The sequence below is a fragment of the Choloepus didactylus genome, chromosome 22, assembly GCF_015220235.1.
Source record: "Choloepus didactylus isolate mChoDid1 chromosome 22, mChoDid1.pri, whole genome shotgun sequence".
In the NCBI taxonomy this organism is placed as follows: Eukaryota; Metazoa; Chordata; class Mammalia; order Pilosa; family Megalonychidae; genus Choloepus; species Choloepus didactylus.
The window spans coordinates 3608949-3628035 of NC_051328.1; the positions used below are offsets into that span (position 1 = coordinate 3608949).

At 45.6% G+C, this 19087-nt stretch overlaps 1 protein-coding gene across 3 annotated transcripts in view; it reads right to left on the reverse strand.

The window, feature by feature from the left end:
* ABCC11 (ATP binding cassette subfamily C member 11) overlaps nucleotides 1-19087 on the reverse strand; it is a 56327-nt gene that overhangs the window by 25441 nt on the left and 11799 nt on the right. For all 3 annotated transcript variants that reach the window (XM_037816433.1, XM_037816432.1, XM_037816431.1), the window contains 10 exons: nucleotides 18666-18899; nucleotides 13821-13994; nucleotides 12815-12962; nucleotides 12519-12667; nucleotides 11135-11242; nucleotides 7784-8038; nucleotides 5818-5889; nucleotides 4474-4598; nucleotides 2706-2778; nucleotides 508-711 (listed from right to left, as the gene is read on the reverse strand). In XM_037816433.1, coding sequence (XP_037672361.1) covers nucleotides 508-711; nucleotides 2706-2778; nucleotides 4474-4598; nucleotides 5818-5889; nucleotides 7784-8038; nucleotides 11135-11242; nucleotides 12519-12667; nucleotides 12815-12962; nucleotides 13821-13994; nucleotides 18666-18899 — 1542 coding nt within the window. The remainder of the gene's footprint in view (nucleotides 1-507; nucleotides 712-2705; nucleotides 2779-4473; nucleotides 4599-5817; nucleotides 5890-7783; nucleotides 8039-11134; nucleotides 11243-12518; nucleotides 12668-12814; nucleotides 12963-13820; nucleotides 13995-18665; nucleotides 18900-19087) is intronic.

Genomic DNA, 19087 nt, shown 5'->3' on the forward strand with positions numbered 1-19087 from the left:
AGAAAAGGAGAAAGAGAAGAAGAAGGGGGAGAAAAAAAAATAAGCCATGAGACCAAAACTGAATATGAAAATATCTAGGGAAGGGACTGGTGAGAGGCAGAGCCAGGTACAGCCATCGTTCCTATTCCAGTTGTCAGTAAAAAACATGGACATTCCCTTTGGCCTAAGAATATAAGACGTGGGGAATTCTTCTCTGAGGGATTTTTTGGGGGGATGGGTAACTTGAAAAGTAACTTGAAAAACCCATAAAATTTTGAAGATGGAAGAGACTTAAAATTTGGTTTCAATTTTTACCAGCAACAGAAATCTTTTCCCAGCCTATTTTCTCCAGGTGCAAAGCAGAGGAAATCTAATTTCTTTACAAGACACCCCAAATCTGTTGAGTCCAGTCTGAGGTGAAGGGACAGCTGCCCGTGAGGTTATTACTGAATGACACTCTGAAATGGCAGGGCCTGGGGGGTCTACATTATCCTTCACTCCTTGTAAGACCCCTGGAGAGGTGGTCACCTGCAGCTGGTGGGTCACCAGGACGATGGTCTTCCCCCGGAGCACCTTCTTAATGCACTCCTCAAAGATATGCTTCCCCACGTGGGCGTCCACGGCTGACAGGGGGTCGTCCAGCAGGTAGAGCTCGCGGTCCGAGTAGACGGCGCGGGCCAGGCTGACCCTCTGCTTCTGTCCCCCGGAGAGGTTGAGGCCCCGCTCCCCAATCTGCCGACAGGGAGCAAAAAGCATGGCATCCAGAGAACAAGCACAAACCAGGCAAATAGGTGGGCAGCTGAGACAGACCAAGGTATCGTGCACTCCGGGACAGCTGCTGATTTGGCACCTCTGACATTTTATTTTCAAAATTTACTTTAGGAGGGATGAACCAACCAATTTTTGATTAAATAGAATTTTATAACTCATAATTAGATACAATTTTTCTAGACCTGCCAGTGTCTCAGGAGGCATATTAAACCACTAACAAATTTAGATAATAAAATGAATTGCTTATTCCGAAAAATAGTACCGTATTACGTCTTGTATGCAGGTTTTAAATCTCAGTTGACTGCAGCTGTCAACTGGGGGGCCTGTCGGTTCGGGTTAGGGACGTCATCTGTGTCATTTGTGCCATGTACTCAACATGGATCTGCAGTGGCTGTGAGGGTTGCTGCTTTGCTGTCATGGGAAGAACCATTTAACAGGACACCCCTTCGTCAAGCTCTGAGGACTAGGGACCCCAGATCTAACTCCTAGTCTCTGTTCTGCCACAGACTCTTGAGGCCTCTGGAGAGAAGAAGCTGAGTTTAAAGGGTAGTAAGGCACCACTTCTCGACCTTTCGGCTAAGATCAAGTGTAAAGAACAGCAAGGCCTCTGTTCACTGCTCTGCCTCCATTCACCGCCGTGACCTTGGCCGAGCTGCTTGACCTGGCAAAGTCCAGTTTCCCTATTCATTCATCCAATATGAGTGAATACCTATTAAATGCCTACTGTGTCGTTATAACAACACAACTACTCTAAGCTAGGCACCATTCAAAGCAATTTGTGTATTAACTCGTTTGAATCTCAAAGCAACCAGATGAAGTCAGTACTATTATTTACACCATTTTACAGAGCAGGAAAATGAGACCTCTTGATCCTGAAGACACAACAGTGAATAATAAGACAACTGAGCTCTCTGCCCTGGAGGATTTACAACACCATCTTTAAAACAAGGATAACAAAAGGCCTACCTCCTCGGCTATTGCGAGGCTTGCATAACACAAAACACTCAAGTTGCTAGAGTAGTACCTCCCATACAGAAAGTGCTAACAGAATTATAAGATAGAGGTGACAATACTACCTTTGTCTTACAGGGGTCTTACGGGATTAATGTAGTGAATTATCAGGAAAATGTAACAGTCAGAAATCTAATCGCCCCTGTGGGGACATGACTGAAGTGAACTGGAGTTCCCACTGACGGGAAGTTCTGGCCACAGTGGGGGCAGGGGGAGCAGGTGGGAAGGTGGAGGATGTGTAGGGTTGGGGATTGAATCATGTCCCTCACAAAAGTCATGTTCAAGTCATAATCTGTGTTCCTGTGGGTGTGAAACCGCTTGTAAATTGGATCTGTGAAGATGTTATTATTAGTTAAGGTGAGCCCAAACTGAATGGGGCAGGCCTTTATCCAATACGGCTTTTAAGCAAAGGAAATTGGACATAGAATAGAAGCCAGAAGTCAGCAGAAAGCAGAGGAGCAGATGCAATGAGTGAGAGCGAGATTTCCGTGTGAAGGAGGATTGCCAGAACACTATGGACTGTGAGAAAGCGAGCCCTGCCAGCACCCTCATGGACTTCTAGCCTCCAAAACCCTAAGAAAATAAATTCCTGTTGTATAAACCAACCAGTTTGTGGCAATTGTCATAGCAGCCCTGGTAAACTAGGACAGGTGAATTCTTTTTTTCACAGGGTCTCCAGAAGGAACTTGAGGTCAACTCCATATCCTTTGGGGTATAATCCTCTTCTCCAGCTCCCTTTGTAAGACTCCCACACTCAGTGGGGCAGGTTTTGTTCTTGGCTTTGAGGCAGGAGCTTCAGGGAAGTTTCCAGCTGCTTGGGAAGGAAGGTCTGTCCCATCCCTTCCAGCTACCCTGGGAGGCAGAGCGGCCCTTGCAGCCTGAGGACCCCAGAACCTAAAAGCACGAACAGCACCATAAAGCTGGGAATGTTACCTCCCACTTACCTCTGTCATGTCTCCAAAGGGCAGAATTTCCAGGTCCTGTTTCAGAGAGCAGCAATGGAGCACCTGGAGGTACCTGTGGAGGTCAGGGAATTATAAGTGCAGGCCTTCCAATCTTCCCAAGTTTTGAAGGGACAGGGCTTGAATTCCATGCTAAGAAATTGGGACTTGATCTTGTATTTAATGGTCAACCATCAAAGGCTTTTTCTTTTCCTTTCTTCTTTCATTTCTTGCACTTAATAAACTTTTCAACAGAAAAAAAAGCTACAGTGAAAAATAAGTTTCCCTCCTATCTTTGATCTCACTTGCTCTCCCCAGAAGCAGCCACCATTACAGTTTCTTATGTATTTATTCATAAATAATCTATTTGTGTGTGTGTATGTGTGTGTGTGTGGCACATGTTGCTTTATATTATTTTAATAGCACCATAAATTAACCAGTACCCTACTGATGGACATTTAGGTTGTCTCTAGTCTTTTGCTTTTATGAACAATGCAGAGCGAACATTCTTGTATACAAGTCTTTGTGCTCATGACTGAGGATGGCTATGCATTACAAGTCTCACAGTGGATTTGCTGAGTGAAAGAGTTGCTGCACTTTTGAATTTTGACAGATATTCCAACACTGTTCTTCACGTAGTACCAATCTTAAAGCAGAGCAACAACGAGATATAAATTGTGTTTTAGGGTGATTGCTGTGGAGACTGTACGCAGAATAGAACAGAGCACAAGAGGGCTGGAGCCAGGGACCCAAGGGCAAGAGCAGTGTGAACAGTTCAAGTAAGACATAACCCAGACCTGAACGCCATGGCAGTGGAGGTGGAGAATGAGAGAAACACGAGAGATTTCCAGGAGACAGAATTATACAGGGTTGTCGACCAATTAGATACAGAAAGTAACAGAGGGGGAAGCATCCAGGCTGACTCGGGTGCACAGTTTGGGCAAGTCGGGAAGAGGAGGCAGGATGGGGGCTGGGCAAGTGGGGTGCTTGTGAGTTGGTGTTGGACATGGCTGTGAGGTGCCTACAGGACAATCAGATGAGAGATAGCCAGTTTACACATCTACATCTGCCACCCAGGCTTGTTACTGGGGGCAGATCGCAAAATCAAGCAAGCAGTCAAAGAAGCCCAAGTCCACCATAGTTGGAAGCATACTGTAGCATTCAGGGCAGTTTTCCTGGGAGCTCCACCGAACAGGCCCCACACATGACTTGCAAGGGCATGTCTCCAGAAAGTTAACCCCAGGACCCTGGGCAGGAAGACTTCAAGGGAAAGGGGGGATACAGATGGCAGGTAGGAGGCCCACTGGACCATGAATCCAAATTTACATCCTCCATGTCACATGACCTCATAACCCTATTTGCTTTGCCTTTTGACTTAGGGGCCAGGATTTAATTAACACAAATAAGTTTGCAAGCACAAGAGCAAGTTTTCAAGTGAGTGTTTTTCTGGAGTGGGGAGGGCATGCTGGCTATTTTGAGCCAATATAGGCATAATAGTCAAGAACCTGGATACAAATCCTGGCTCTACTGCATCCCACTAATTCTGTGACTTTGGGCATATTATTTAACCTCTTGGAGCCTCAGTTGACTCATCTGAAAAAATGGAGATGATGATAATTCTTTCTTCACAGCAAGGAGGAAATATGGTGATGCATATAAGTGAGCACACACGTGTTAGCAGCTGGGGCTCCCTCCCCAAACCAACCCATTCTCCACCTCCCCATCCCCCACCCTGCCCCAGAGTCCCTGCCTGCCCCTCCCAGAGGCTCACCGGGCATTGTCATACTGGCCTCCCATGAGGATGTTGTCCTTGACACTGCCTGCGATGATCCAGGCCTGCTGGGGGACATAGGCCAGGCTTCCGTGCACCGCCACCGAGCCCTCCAGCAAGTGCATCTGCAGCAGGGTGGGTCTAACATCAGAACCAGGGCAAGCCAGGTGACGGACCCTGCCTGGCCCAGCAGCCACAGTGCCCAGGGCCCCAGTGCTCCCTGGGATCCTGGAGGCTCTCCTATGTAAAATGGGACTTTTATTATGGCCCTGCCAGGGAGCTCAAGGCAACAGCCATGAGGAAATGTGGAATCAGTTAGAGCTGAGCCAGGGCAGTTCCTGCTGTAACTGAATCCAAGCACAGAATTTAAAACACCCCAAACCTTTGTAACACTGCCTGGGTATCAGGGAAGTATTACAAATATTGTCAGGGGTGAAAACGGTATCACTGTTAGATAGAAAACTATCCTTGTTTTTTAGATAGGATAGTGAGATACTCAGTGGGGGAAGTGTCGTGAACTCTGTAATCCAAAGCAACAGTTCTACAAAATATGTATCTACATAGATGAGGAAAATATGGCAAGTGCCATCAACTGTCAATCTAGGTGGTGGGGCATCACTGTAGTATTCTTTCTGTTTTTCTCAGATAAGTTTAAAAATACACGTTAGAAAATAATAAAAAAGAACATAACCCCGTCTACACTGCACCACAGGACCTCATCATTCTGTGCTTTTTTTTTTGTTTTCAATCCTCTGCTTTTTACTTCTGAATTGGAGGGGGGTTTTAATGAGGAAGAACAAGTCCTTAAAAAGAACCTTTTTTCTCTCCTGTATTGGAAGGAAAGAGACTGGTTCATTTGAAGATGAAACTGACAAACCACTGACCAGGTAGGAAGGTGGCCTGGGATGGAAGCTTCCAGAGAAAGCTGTGATGAAGGGGAATCTCCCCCGTGAGGGGGACCTGGTTGGGTCCTGGCTCCATCCCTCCTTACCTGATGTGTGACCCCTTCTGAACTCCATTTACTCACCTGTAAATGGGCCATAATGATAGTATCATCCCTTTGGGGTTGTTTTGAGGGTTGAAGGATAAAAAGGAAAGCTCTAAACACAAAGCCTGGCCGACTGATGACAAAGCAGGGTGGGGAAAGCATGAGAGAGCAGGTGAGAATGGTTTCCCAGTAATCTAAAGGGCTTCTCCCCAAAGCACAATTTACAAAAATCCTGTTTGTTGAGAGAGTCTCTTTTGAGGATGAGGACGAAGGAGATGGGAGCCTTACTGGGGAATCGAGCTTGGAGCAACTGGACAGCCTGCGAGTGGGAGGGCATGTGGTCACAAGTCACTCACCTCTCCCAAGATAGCCGACAGCAGGCTGCTCTTGCCACTGCCCGTGCTGCCAAGGACCCCTAACACAGTCCCCTGCAAAACCAAGGAGGACAGAAGGCATTGGAACAGCACAGCCCTCCCACCTGCCCAGGGTGGGTCTATTGTTTGAACAACAGACAACATGACAAACAGAAATCAAAATAACACCCCCTCCCCAAGACCTCTCGGAGAAGCAAAGCTCAAAACAAGCTTTGAGTTCGGTGTATGGCACTAGGATGGGGCGGTCTTAGAGGCAGGAGGTCCCATTGGAAGTGGCAGAGAGGACTTCATGCATAGCTGGGCATGTCAGGTAGGAAATCTGAATTCTAGATTAATAGCTAATCCGCTTTATGACCCTGGGCAAGTCTCCCAGTGTCTCTGATCCTCAGTTTCTTCAGCTGTAGAACCACGATAATGAAGCCAGTCTCAAAGAATTCATGCATGCATTCGTTCATTTATTCACTCCGTCCATCACACAGTCATTTGAGTTTTTATTTTGTATCAAGTAGTAAAGAAAACTGCTCTCATTGAGCTTATATTCCAGAGGGGGAGACAGACCATGAATGAATGAACAGATGGACAGACACATACATAGGTAGGTAGATAAAATCAGATGGTAATACATGATTTAAGTAAAATGAAATCAGCTACTATGACAGAGAGTTGGGGTTTAGGGCAATTTTAGCTAGGTTGGCCATGTAAGGCTTCTTTAAGCAGGTGTCATTGTAGCTGAGATGCAAATGACAAGGAGAAGCCAAGCACAGAAAGATCTGTAGCAAGTGTTCCAGGCTATGGGAAAAGCAAACATATGCAAAGATTCTGAGGCATCAACAAGTTTGGTGCCAAAGAATTGGGAGAGAGTTGGTGTAACTGGTGCAGACGGAATAAATGGCAAAAGAGGTCAGAGGTGTAGGCGGGTCCAAGGAAATTTGGGCTCTATCCTGAGTACAGTGGAAGTGTTTAAGGATTAAGCAGGGGAATGACATGAATCCATTTACATTTTAGAAAAATCCCTCTGTCCACCGTGTGGATAGTGGATGGAAAGAGGGCAAAAGTGGAAGCAGAAAGGCTGCTAAAGAGGGTCTCAGAGGAGCTGGGAATGGCATGATGATGGTTGGGGCCAGGGTGGTAGAGGGAGATACGGTGAGAGGTGGCTGGGATTGGGAGGGATGTTGAAGTCGAGCTGAAAGTCCTCGCTGATATATTGGACTGGCGGTAGGGAAGGAGGGAATAGAATTTGACACTCAGGTCCTTGACCACTGGAAGGTTGGTGGTGCCATCTCCTGAGATGGAGCTGACTTGGGGAACTGGTTGGAGAGGGTGAAAGTCAAGAGTTCTCTTTTAGCCTTGTTTTGTTTGAAATGCTTAGAAGGCATTTAAGTGGAGACATTAAGTAGGCAGTTGACTCTGGAGCACAGAGAAGACATCAAGGCTAGAGATAAAATCATGGGGAAGGACTTTACAGCCATGTGATTGGATATGCTCACCAAGGGAGAACGTGTGAGTAGGTAAGAGAAAAGAGCAGGGGTGAGAACAGGAGAGAGCAGGGAACCAAGCCCCTAGGCAAGGAGGAGCCAGAAAAGGTTGAGTTCACAGAATAACCAAATTGAAATATGCTTGGCACATACTAGGAACTTAATGTCAATTTAGTCTCCTTGCTCTTCTCCTTTTCGTGTTCTTGGTCCCCGAAGGACCAACAACACAGTACTCTCATACTGTTTTGGGGTCTTGCCTATTACCAAAAATAAATTTAGATCATCAGTTAATTCACATGAGAGCATGAAGGCCTTCCTGTATTTGCCCTCCATGAAGAATTTGTATTTTAAAGGGAGAGCTTGGAGAGGGCTGTCTTTAGCCTAGGAAATGGTGGGATGCCAGGCCTGAGCTCCTAGACTCAAGCACAGGAAGTCTGGCAGCCAGCCTGCCTGCACCGTGTGGACAAAGCTACCTTTGGTACCACCAGATTGATCTTGCGCAACTCTGGGCCCAGACTGACGCCTTGGTCCTTTGGCCTGATGACACCTAAAGGGGGCTGAGCCCTGCCCTTGGCAGTGTGTCCATTCTTCTCCAGCTCCAGCGCTCTGTTGTCAACCCCAGGCCAGGTCTGTTGCCATGACAAGGTAGCCCCCTCCAAAGCCAGCGCCTTGCTGGGGTCTTTTAATGCCTGGACATATAAGACAGGGCTCTCCTGGAGGAAAAATTTCTGTTAAAGACAAAAAGAAAGGGAGGGAGGGGGAATTCAGTTCTTCAGTTTAGTAGCAATGTGGCCCCATTTTTCTGGTCTGCCAGTTGGTCTGAATTAGTGACCTTCTAATAAACAGTAAAAATTTGTAGTAACACCACCAATTAGGAGGAGGCCAGTTTCAACTGGTGAAAATTCTAGATCAGCGTTTTCCAAATTTCAGACCACTGTACCACTCTGTTATAGCTGCATATGACCTGCACTCTTAGTTATTTCCTATTTTATTTTAAATTGACTCTCAGGCCTAACCTACGCTAATCTCATACTAAGTGATAATAGCCATTGAATCATTGTATTAATATATAGTGTTCTCATTAAAATTCATTTATAACTATTAAAAATGAAAAAGTCTGTCCATATGTCACACTGTAGGAAAGGCTGTTTCACGTCAAACATTTTAAAATGTGGCCATTGGCAGGTCACTTCTTCCCACGTCTCCATCTCGCTCCCTGTAAAATACAGGGATTGAACTATATGAATTCTAGCTTAAGAGTTGGGAGGAAGTATGGTCCCATCGAAGTCAAATTCTATTCACGTATCTCTACCAAGAAATGAGCTTGGGAAAGAACCTAGAGGGACAGTTATTGACATTTTGTATAATGATTTTATCTCTAGGTAGAGGGGTGCTGAGAGATTTTTATTCTCTCCTTTGTACTTTTCTGAATTGTCTGAACCTTTTTACATGAGCACATATCATTTTACAAAAACAAAACAAAAAGCTATTTTCAAAAGAAAAAAAGGTGGGCTTATCTTTTCTGTGACTTTTGCTCTCAGGTATACAGGATTGGGTTATTTCTCCTATTTGGTTCAAGGCACATCATCATTATAGGGAAATGCAGGGCCCCCGTTCTTTTGTTTAGTTAGTCGGTGTCTTTATTGCATAGTTAGCTTTTAATAACCCGCGAACCCAAGAATCACAGCTTCTATCTGTCTACATTGTCCTCCCCATCTTATACTCTCTCCTGCACAGCCATGCCCTAGGGAAACGCTGTCCCAAATTTTACAGTATTCATTCCCTTGCTTCGATTTTTAAAGTTTTATTAAATACAATTTTAATAAATAGAATTTGAGTAGCACTCTGGCTTAATGAGCCTGTTGTGACAGGCACCCACCTGGGCATGAATGAATGCTGATAAAGGGGTTTATGGAAAGAAAATGGGATCTCCCCTCACCCCCAAATGCTCTTATTATACCCTCAATCTCTAACATTGTTGACACCATTCAGTGCTTTTCACTTGCATTTTCAATAAACAGCACAGAGGAAAACGTTGTCTGGAGACTCCTGCCCACAGTCCCCCTTCGCGGCCTTCTCCAGAGCCCGAGCGTGCGCAGTTGCAGCTCCCCAGCAGCCAGCTCGCCACCTCCTCCTCTGCCACCAGCCACAGCCTGTCACCTCCCAGGCGGGGTCCTCCCAGGGCTCACAGCTTTCTCCCTCTCCCAGCTCCCGGAAACTGGCTCCTCAGAGCTCTTCAAGGACCAAAGGGCACCAGACCAAGAGCTAGTTACAGTCCAGTGAGGGGAGGGGAGGAGGAAGGAGGAAGTGGCCTTAGGGATCATTCCTCCCCACTGCCACCCAAAGTCAAGTGCCAATGGGGCCCAGACAGAAAACTAGTGCGTGAAGCAGGAAGAGCTGACGTGCCCCCAGTGCCCTTTTATGAGTGAGGGGGACTCGCAGGGTAAGAGCCCCATTCACAAGGCAGCCCTACTGAGCTCCAGCCCCTTCCTGCCTTGAAGGAGGGCAGCCCAGGCTTGGAGATCCTTGCCCTGGCCCCTGCCTTCCTGCCTGTCATCTCCCACCATTACTATATCCACCATCCCCCTTCCCTCTCTCCAGCCAAACCAGAACCAGGATGTGGCCAAAGCTTGCCCCTGCCCTTCCTTCAGTGGACACATCCTGAGGACAGGTTGTGGCTTCCTCATCTCTGCCAACCCCACTGAAAACAGATGCGGAAGGGGAGGAGGAGAGGACCCAGTGTACCCGTGGGGAGGCTGAGAAGTCAGGGAAGCTCCTGGAGCTATTGGTAAGTAAAAGTCTGTTTGTCTTTCTGTGACTCACACAGAGAGAGCGTTCCAGCCTCAGGGCCTTTGTACTTGCTCTTCCCTCTTCCTGGTCATCTTTCAGGTCTCAGCTCAAATGTCACCTCAGCAGCAGACTTTCCCCGACCCAACTAGCCAAAGTAGCCCCCAGCCATTCCCACATCCTCTCTAAATCATCACGCTGTTTCATCGACATCACAGCTCTTCACATGCTCTGATGTTATCTTCTGTGATGATTACCTTGTCTGTTTCCAGTGCCAGATTGGAAATCCCTGTTGGTCATGCTCACAGTAGCATTCTCAGTGCCTGGCTTATGGAGGTGTTCAATAAATATTTGTTGAATGAATTAATTAATGATATAGGTCCAGCATTGCACTATTTAAAAGTGGAATGACAATAAATGTCTTTTTAAAATTGGTTTAAATTAGGCTTTCCAAACTCAGATGACTGTAGGGGAAAGGCCAGCTATGTTAATGAGTGAAGTGGGTCATTTCTAAAATGATAAATGGTAAATGAAATACAGCCCCAGCGTTGGAGGTACGATAAAGCAGGTGGGAGCTGCAGTGAACCTAAACAGAGCAGCTATCATCTCAGCTCCTGCTACTTGCAGCCATGGGAGAATATGGCTACAGAGAATCCGATTATCCAGAGAATCCAGAAATACGGATTTTTATATAAATTTCTAAAAATTAAAGTCATCAGGATAACCCTAGGTAAAACCTATCTTTGTGCTGGAGATGGTCTGTAGACCACCGGTCTGAGACCTCTGATTGGGATCACTGTCCTAAGATCTCCTTGGGAACTGGGACCTACCAGATTCATATGTCTCATCACTTCTGGGGCTTTTGTCCAAGATCAAGTGCAGGAATGACACAGGAAGTCATTGATTTAGCCAATCTCTCTCCACCCAGGCCAGACTCTGCCTTGGTCAGGGGACATGTTCAGGAGGAATGTCATGGGGGCTGAAGACAAATGAGCACCCAAGCAGAGAGCCATGCAGCCAGCCCCCTGAATGCTTACCTTGAGCCTCTTTGCTGCAGTCTTAGAGTTCGTGACGGCTTTGATTGCAAAGGGCACAAAGAACACTGACATGCGCAGGGGATTCAAGATGGCCACCGTGGTGAAGGCCTGGATGAGGCGGGGGAGAAGGCAGTGAGGGTCACAGCTCTGTCTTACTCAGTCACTCCACTCCCTGGGCTTCGAACCACAGAGCCAGACCCTGCCGGTTGTGACAAGCAGGCCCTTCATTTGGCAGAGGTTAAATTGGTACTTTGGGGAGACTGGAAGGAGAAGGGAAAAGAGCACTGGTTTTGGAGTCAGAAGGCATGGGCCCTGATGCTTTAGCTACTGGCTAATTCTTTAACTTTGGGCAGATCATGGACCCTCATCTCCACTCCACCCCCTGGAGTCTGTTTCCCCATTGGCGCGATAACAAAAATCATAAAGTTCATAACAGGAATAAAGTTTGAGAAATACTGAGAAAATACATGTAGCTAGGTGCTATTACTGCCGTTAAGTCATATTTATTCTTCTTTGCCGTATATGCTCTTTTTTCCTTCTAACATTCAAAATCTCCCTATCCTTCAAGCCTAATCCTTGCCTCGGTTTCTCCAGCAGACCTTCCCTGACTATAGCAAACCACCTTAGCCCCCTGGGATTCCAGAATGTGTCCTCCTGGAGGGACCTTGGGGGCCTTCCAATCTACACTCTATCTCCACCCCTTTCTTCTTCCAGCTTAATCCAAAAATAAACTCCAGTTGAGACAAAAATGGCATAATCCTGCCTGGTGTGGGTGCAATGTGACCCTAAAGCCCCTCTGGAGGTTTTCTAAGACCCCCATCTAGATACCTGCCTCAGATCTCTCAGGAGTGTTCTCTGGTGGATGCTATGTGGAGCACAAATGGGCCCTTGGCTGCAGACTCTCCTGTCCCATGTGCCATCTCCTGACCTCCCCAGCTGGACTCAAAACTCCTCAAGAGCAGCACTTGTCCTATTCTCCTCAGAGAATGCTTCTTAGGGCCCAGGTCAGACCACAGCAGGAAAGGTAGAAAAAGCTACACCTTTTTATTCACAATGCATGTCCAAGGCCCTTATTTTAGTGTCAGAGAAACTTCTTGAATCCCATGGGGCTCTCAACCAAAATCATTGGGTTTTAACTACCCATGACAACTCCCTGCATCCCTGGATGATCTGTGTTCCTCCCTTCCCACAGCTGCTGTCAAAGGATACCACTTTCTCAGGTGGGTTGAGAAGGGAGGAATCATAAGCACACTAAAAGTCTGGAAAAATGTAAAGCTAATATGATCCATTTGAAAAACATCAGATCACTGAGGGGCATCAGAATGGAAACATGAGAAAATTCCCTATCATTATGGTGGAGGGCACAAAGACCCCAAACACTTACTGTTGTAGCTGTGAGTTTTAATTTTAAGAATGTGTGGATGAGGAACAGGGTAGTTGCGGCCAATGTTGGGGTTAGCAAGAAGGCAACAGTGGTCAGGCTATGGCCAAACCCACTCTTTTCTAGTAATTTCCTTTCCCTCTTTCTTAGGTCTGGAAGATTAAAAAAAAAAAAAAAGTATACTAAAATGAAAAGAGCACAAACAATCCCCAAAGCATAAAAGAGGTCCCTCGAACATGAGAGGACTCAGCCCGCCATGACATCACCAAGCTCTGAGTGGGAAGTCAGGTTTCTCCTACCTTTAATTATTGCTGTGAATGGTTTCTCCCAGGTGTACATTTTAATCAGCTTGATGCACGTGAGAACTTCACTGGTCACACGGATGCGCCGGTCACTGACCATAGATACGCGTTCCTGTATCTTCACAATCACTCTGGACAGGATTGCCTGGAGTCAGGATGCAGCAAGTTTGTTGATATGCAAGAGCTTCTTTTGACAAGGGATTGAGAGGTCAGCCTGGCCATAAGGCAACTAGGACTATTTCCAGAGATAAACTCCAGATGCAGGTTGAAATACTGGTTTTAATTCTGCGCTGAGTGAATCCACTGTGACTTAATTCCAAGCCTCTGCTGAAGGTTTTCCAAAGGAAGCCTCTCCAGGCCATCAGGCCTTGGAGCACATGCCTCACACAACCTGGGGGCCTTTCTCTCAGGACCCGAGCCACGCTCTGGCTAATTCATCAGAAACATGGCTCCTCTGCCTTCTGGAATCCTAAACCTTCTAGCAATTACAATCACCTTGTGATCAGAGTAACTGTGTTCAGGGAGGGAAACACTAGATATCAACAATTCAAAGCACACACAATCCAAGAGTCACTTTCTGCTTTGCTTAATTTTATTTCACCTGAATCTTTGGCAGTAAATTTACCTCCCTCCCCCTTTTATGCTATGCTCAACAAAACATTAAATGCCCATCTGCATTATTTCATCAGCACATTCTGGGGGAAAGAGAAGAAACAAAAGTCTTACACAGAGGATATCTACTGAGGAAAGTCTGTGAAGCAGACAATCCCTCACAGACACCTACAAGGGAGATCTAGCACATCATATTCACCTCTTACTAATTACCCAAACATTGTGACCAGGGGACAGTCTGAAGTAGGAATACAAGCAGAATCTTAACCACAATAGGATGAACAATCAATAAGAATCAACATTCTCACTCAGAGGTATCCCAGACTCCAGAGCCTTGATAGTTCTCCTGGAGAAAGTCCAACATCAAATGGGTGGCAAAGAAAGACATTACCTCCATTGGGAGAAGCAGGGCATAGCAAAAAATGGCAATGAGTGCAGTCGGTCCCAGAATGCAGTAAGAGGCCACGCCACAGGCAATCGTCGATGAACAGGTGAGGAAGATCAAGGGGCCATAGTATGCCCCTTCAAACAGGTAGCTTACATCACTGGTGAAGAAGGCAATGGCCTGGAAGACAGCAAACCTGTGAGCACGGGGATCATCTATCTAGACACCCAGAAAGGGCTACTCCTGCCCTTTGTGGGAAATGGGCCTTGCCTTGCCCTCTCCTGGCACCTGGAGGCTTGAGAGCAGGTGGTCACGTCAGGACAGACAACTAGTCCCCAGCTCCCTTCTTTCTGGCTCAGTGACCCTGGATTATCCTAGGCTGGTTATTTTACCACTCTCAGCCTCAGCTTCTCCATCTGTAAAACTGGAATAATCATACCTACTTTATACCATTTTTGTGAGAATTTTAATGAGATAGAAAATGTCTGGCACACATAGAAAGTGCTCAATTAAAGGTATATTTTACTAACCTCTACTAACAGTAATAGTAATAGTAACTGAATTTTCTAGGCATTTTCCCATCCTATCTGAGGAAAGCATACTTATGTTGCTGTGCTGGTTTGAATGTAGTATGTCCCCCAGAAAAAGCCATATTCTTTGATGCAATCTTGTGGGGCAGACATTTTAGTGCTGATTAGATTGGAATCCTTTGAGTGTTTCCATGGAGATGTGACCCACCCATCCGTAGGTGATAACTCTGATAAGATAATTTCCATGGAGGCGTGGCCCCACCCATTCAGCATGGGCCTTGATTACTGGAGCACTATATAAGCTCAGACAGAAGGAGCAAGCTTGCTATAGCCAAGAGGGACACTTTGAAGAAAGCACAGGAGCTGCAGATGAGAGACAGTTTGAAGATGGCTGTTGAAAGCAGATCTTGCTCTGGAGAAGCTAAGAGAGGACAAATACCCCAAGTGCAACTAAGAGAGACATTTTTGAGGAACTGCAGCCTAGAGAGGAACGTCCTGGGAGAAAGCCATTTTGAAACAAGAACTTTGGAGCAGACGCCAGCCACGTGCCTTCCTAGATAACAGGTTTTCCAGACACCACTGGCCATCCTCCAGTGAAGGTACCCGATTGCTGATGACTTACCTTTGACACTTTATGGCCATAAGACTGTAACTTTGTAACCAAATAAACCCCCTTTATAAAAGCCAATCCATTTCTGGTGTTTTGCATTCCAGCAGCATTAGCAAACTAGAACAGTTGCCCTACAGACAAGGGCCTAACTATAGCACCACTATACCCATCTCTTCTCTCCACAACACCTCCCTATCCCTGCCCCTACACTCAAGAAAGTGTCAGTATGTGCTCTAGGCTCTTACTGTATATCAGATGAAAGCCAGGGACATGTCAGCCTGTCCCCTTCTTCTTCCTGCCTCTCTTGCTTTCCTAACACAGCTTATCCATCCCAGTTTGGCCAGCCTCTTGAGCACCCTCATGCCAAGCCACTCTGAGTCCAGCCTCCATGGCTCCACCCTAGCTGTTCCCACACCTGCAATGCCTGCCATCTCCCTCTGTTCCTGGCCATCTTTCCAGAGTCTTCTCCCCGAGAAGTCTTTCCTGCCCATCTCAGTCCTGAAGTATTGACTTTGCTTGCCCTCCTGTGGGTTCTGTAGATTCTCAGGCCCTCAGCAGCAAGTGCTTCCCTTTCTGCTGCCCTGGTTTGGAGGTTGTGAGCCCATCACTGCAACAGGACCCCGCTCCTTCTGGGCAGGGGCTGGGACTATCACTACTGCTATTACTTCTCCACCCCCTCCTCCTTTGCTTCCTCCTCCTCCTTCCTTCTTTCTTCCTCCTTATTCATCCTTCTTCCCCTCCACCCTTCTGGTTATAGATGCTTCTGCTCACTCTCCCTTCCCCTCTTGCCTCATTCAGTGTTGTAAAAAAGCTGACAATTCAACTCAAAAATTATTTAAATACTTAAGGAACTGGTTCATTCCTGTATTTTACAATTACCAGTCTGAATGCCTTAAGTAGTGATTTCTTTTTAACTTTAATCTGATCACCAGCCAGTTGCCATGATGTGGAGGATAAACTGGTATGACCACTTTGGAGGGCAATTTGACAGTACTTTTTAAAATTAAGATCTGTGCACATCCCTTGACCTGGAAATTTTACTTCTCTGTTGACAAACATTCACACGGGCTGGAGGAAGCACATACCAGGATGTTGATTGTAGCAATGCTTATGACACCAAAACACTGGACACGGCCTCAATGTCCATGGTGGGGAGAGACTAAAAACTCCACCAATAAATTATTAGGTAATATTGGTGCCTGGAGCTAAACTGTCAGAGTTCATGTTCCAGATCTGTCATTTACTAGCTATGGGACCATAGACAAATTACTTGGTCTCTCTGTGCTTCAGTCCCCTCATCAGTAATACGGGAAAAATAAAATAACCTACTCATAGTCTTGTGAGAATTCAATGAGTTAATGCACATAAAGCACTTTATTTGGACACATAGCAAGTGCTCAATAAATATTAGCTATAATTATGATTAAACAGTGGTGAAGAAAAGAATGAGGAAGATCCGTATGTACTAACATGGAAAGTTAAGACACATGAGGAGAGGGAAATAAGCTGCACAACAACCAAAACTGGTACAGTACCATTGATGTAAAAACTCACCCCAAAAAACTATATTGTACATTTTCTATTGGTAGAATCAAGATAAAGATGATTATGTAAAATATAGGTCCATTTACCTAAAAATGCATGCCAAAAATACAATATGTTTTCTACGGGTAACTTACATGTATATATAAATGTATTTGAAAAAGGCTGGAAGTTCAGAAACCAAATTCAGTGGTGGTTACCTCTGGGGGAGAGGAAGGTAACCAGGTGGAGGACCTCATCTATACTATTTTAATTTGTTTCCAAGGAGAATGCATTCCAGTATTATTAAAAGTTAATTTTAAGATAGCATTTATGGAAGCAATTCTGTAAAAAATCCTCATTTGAGTAAATACTTCCATGTCCATTTTCAAATAGTCCATCTTGCTTTATGCTTTATGAAATTGGGGAAATTGGGCCTTCCATGCAGCAGGTGCTCAGAAGAAATGCATACAGCTAAGGAACTCCAGCAGGCCTCAGGGCCAGAAGGTCTCCTTAGCAAGGAAGGTAAGCACTATAGTTAGAGCACAGATGCTACAGCTTCACTACTGTGTCCAAATCCAGGCTCTGCTGCCAACCAATCACATGATACCTACCCTCTCCGTGCCTCACTTTCCTCCTCTGTGCCAATGGGCACAATAACAGAGGCTTTCCAGTAATAGGCAGTGGGGGGACAGACTGAGCTAATACCCAGAAAGCACTTGAGGCAGCCTGGCTTAGAGTTAGTCAGTGTGTGTACTACTCAGGGTTCCCCAGAGAAAACAGAAACAGGAGGTCTGTCTGTCTATCTATCTATTGATCTACACATATATATGTAAATATTATGAGATTTATTATAGGAATTGGCTCATGGAACCATGTGAATTAGAAAGTCCAATTCTGTAGGGCATACAAGTTGGGAACTCTGTTGAAGGTTTTGATGAATTTTCCAGGAGAAGCTGGCTGGTTGCACTAGAAATAGAAATTCTTCCTTTCGACTGCTGAAATCATCCGTTCTCCCTTTAAAGCCTTCAGCTGACTAGATGAGACTTCACTTATTGCTGAAGGCACTCTCCTTTGTTGACTGTAGATGTAATCAGCCACAGATGCAATCAATTTACTGATGATTTAAATCCACAAAATATCCTCACAGTAACAATCAGGCAGAGTTTCCTTGACTAAACAGCTGGACACCGTAACCTAGCCAATTTGACATATGAACTTAACCATCACAGTGTGGTAAATTGAATTATATACCCCAACCTAGACACGTTCTTAATCTTAATCTCTATCCCTGAAGGCGTGAACCCACTGTAAATAGGACCTTTTGAAGATTTTATTAACTAAGGCGTGGTAGGATAGGCCTTAATCCAGATTACTGGAGGATTTATAAAGAGAACCAGGAAGTCAGCAGGAGCCAGAAGAGAAGAAAGGAGAGGACATCGCCACATGATGACAGGCAAAGATAAAAACCAAGGAACCCCAAGGATTGCCAACAGCCAGCACCAGAATGCTACAGACTTTGGGGAGAAAGCATTACCTCGCCAATGCCTTAATTTTGTGCCTCAAAACCTATGAGTCAACAAATTCCTGTTGTTAAACCAAACCCAGTTTGAGGTACCTGTGATTGCATCTCTGGCAAACTAACACGCAATGGAACGTTATTCAGCCATAAAAAGGAATGACGTTCTGATACATGCTGCAACATTGGGAGAATCTTAAAGGCATGTTGAGTGAAATAAGTCAGACACAAAGGACACATATTGCATGACTTCACTTACAAGAAATAACTAGAATATGGGAATCCAGAGAGGCAGAAAGTAGTGTACAGGTTACTAGGTTTGAGCAGGAAATTAGGGGGGAGGGGAATCGGTAGTTAACACTTCACGAGTACAGAATTTTCTGTTTATGGTGTTGGAAAATTTTGGGTTATGAATGGAGGTGTTGGTAGCACAACATCGTGAATGTAATTAATTTTAGTGCACTGAATATTTGAACGTCGTTAAAATGGGAAATTTTATGTTGCATACGTAACCACAATTTAAGAAAAAAAATGAAAACTCACCCCAGGAATCCTTTTCTTTGTCTTCCTCTTCTCCTTGCCCCCTTTCTCCCTCCCTTTCCTCCCAGGCAGTGATTTCTAGAGGAGGGGTTTGGGGGTACGACCAGGGATATGCACTTCCATTCCCTTACCTCTCCCGTGGAGATGTGTGTCAGAGACTTAAACTGCATCAGCTTTTCAAAGGCAAACAAGGAAAGGGCCGTGCAAAACCTCGTGCCTGTGCGTTGGTTGATGACCCAGCATGAGCACAGACTCACAGACCTCAAACACTCAGTGGAAAAAAGGGCTAAGCACAGTCCAACGCCATGGATGACACTCCCTGACGGATCTTCAGAATATTCCAGAATCCTTGGTATAACCAGTGCCTGAAAGGAAAAAGGAGTTTGGACCATTGAGATCTCCCAAACCTTCTTTCAGGCAACAAAAGTCAAACACAAGCTGTGTGTCAGGTCTTCAGGTCAACAGGGGCTTGCTGAGGGAGCACAAGAACTGACTAACACAATCCTGCCCTCACGAAGGTCATTGTCTAGGTAGAGGAGACTCGGGAGTTCAA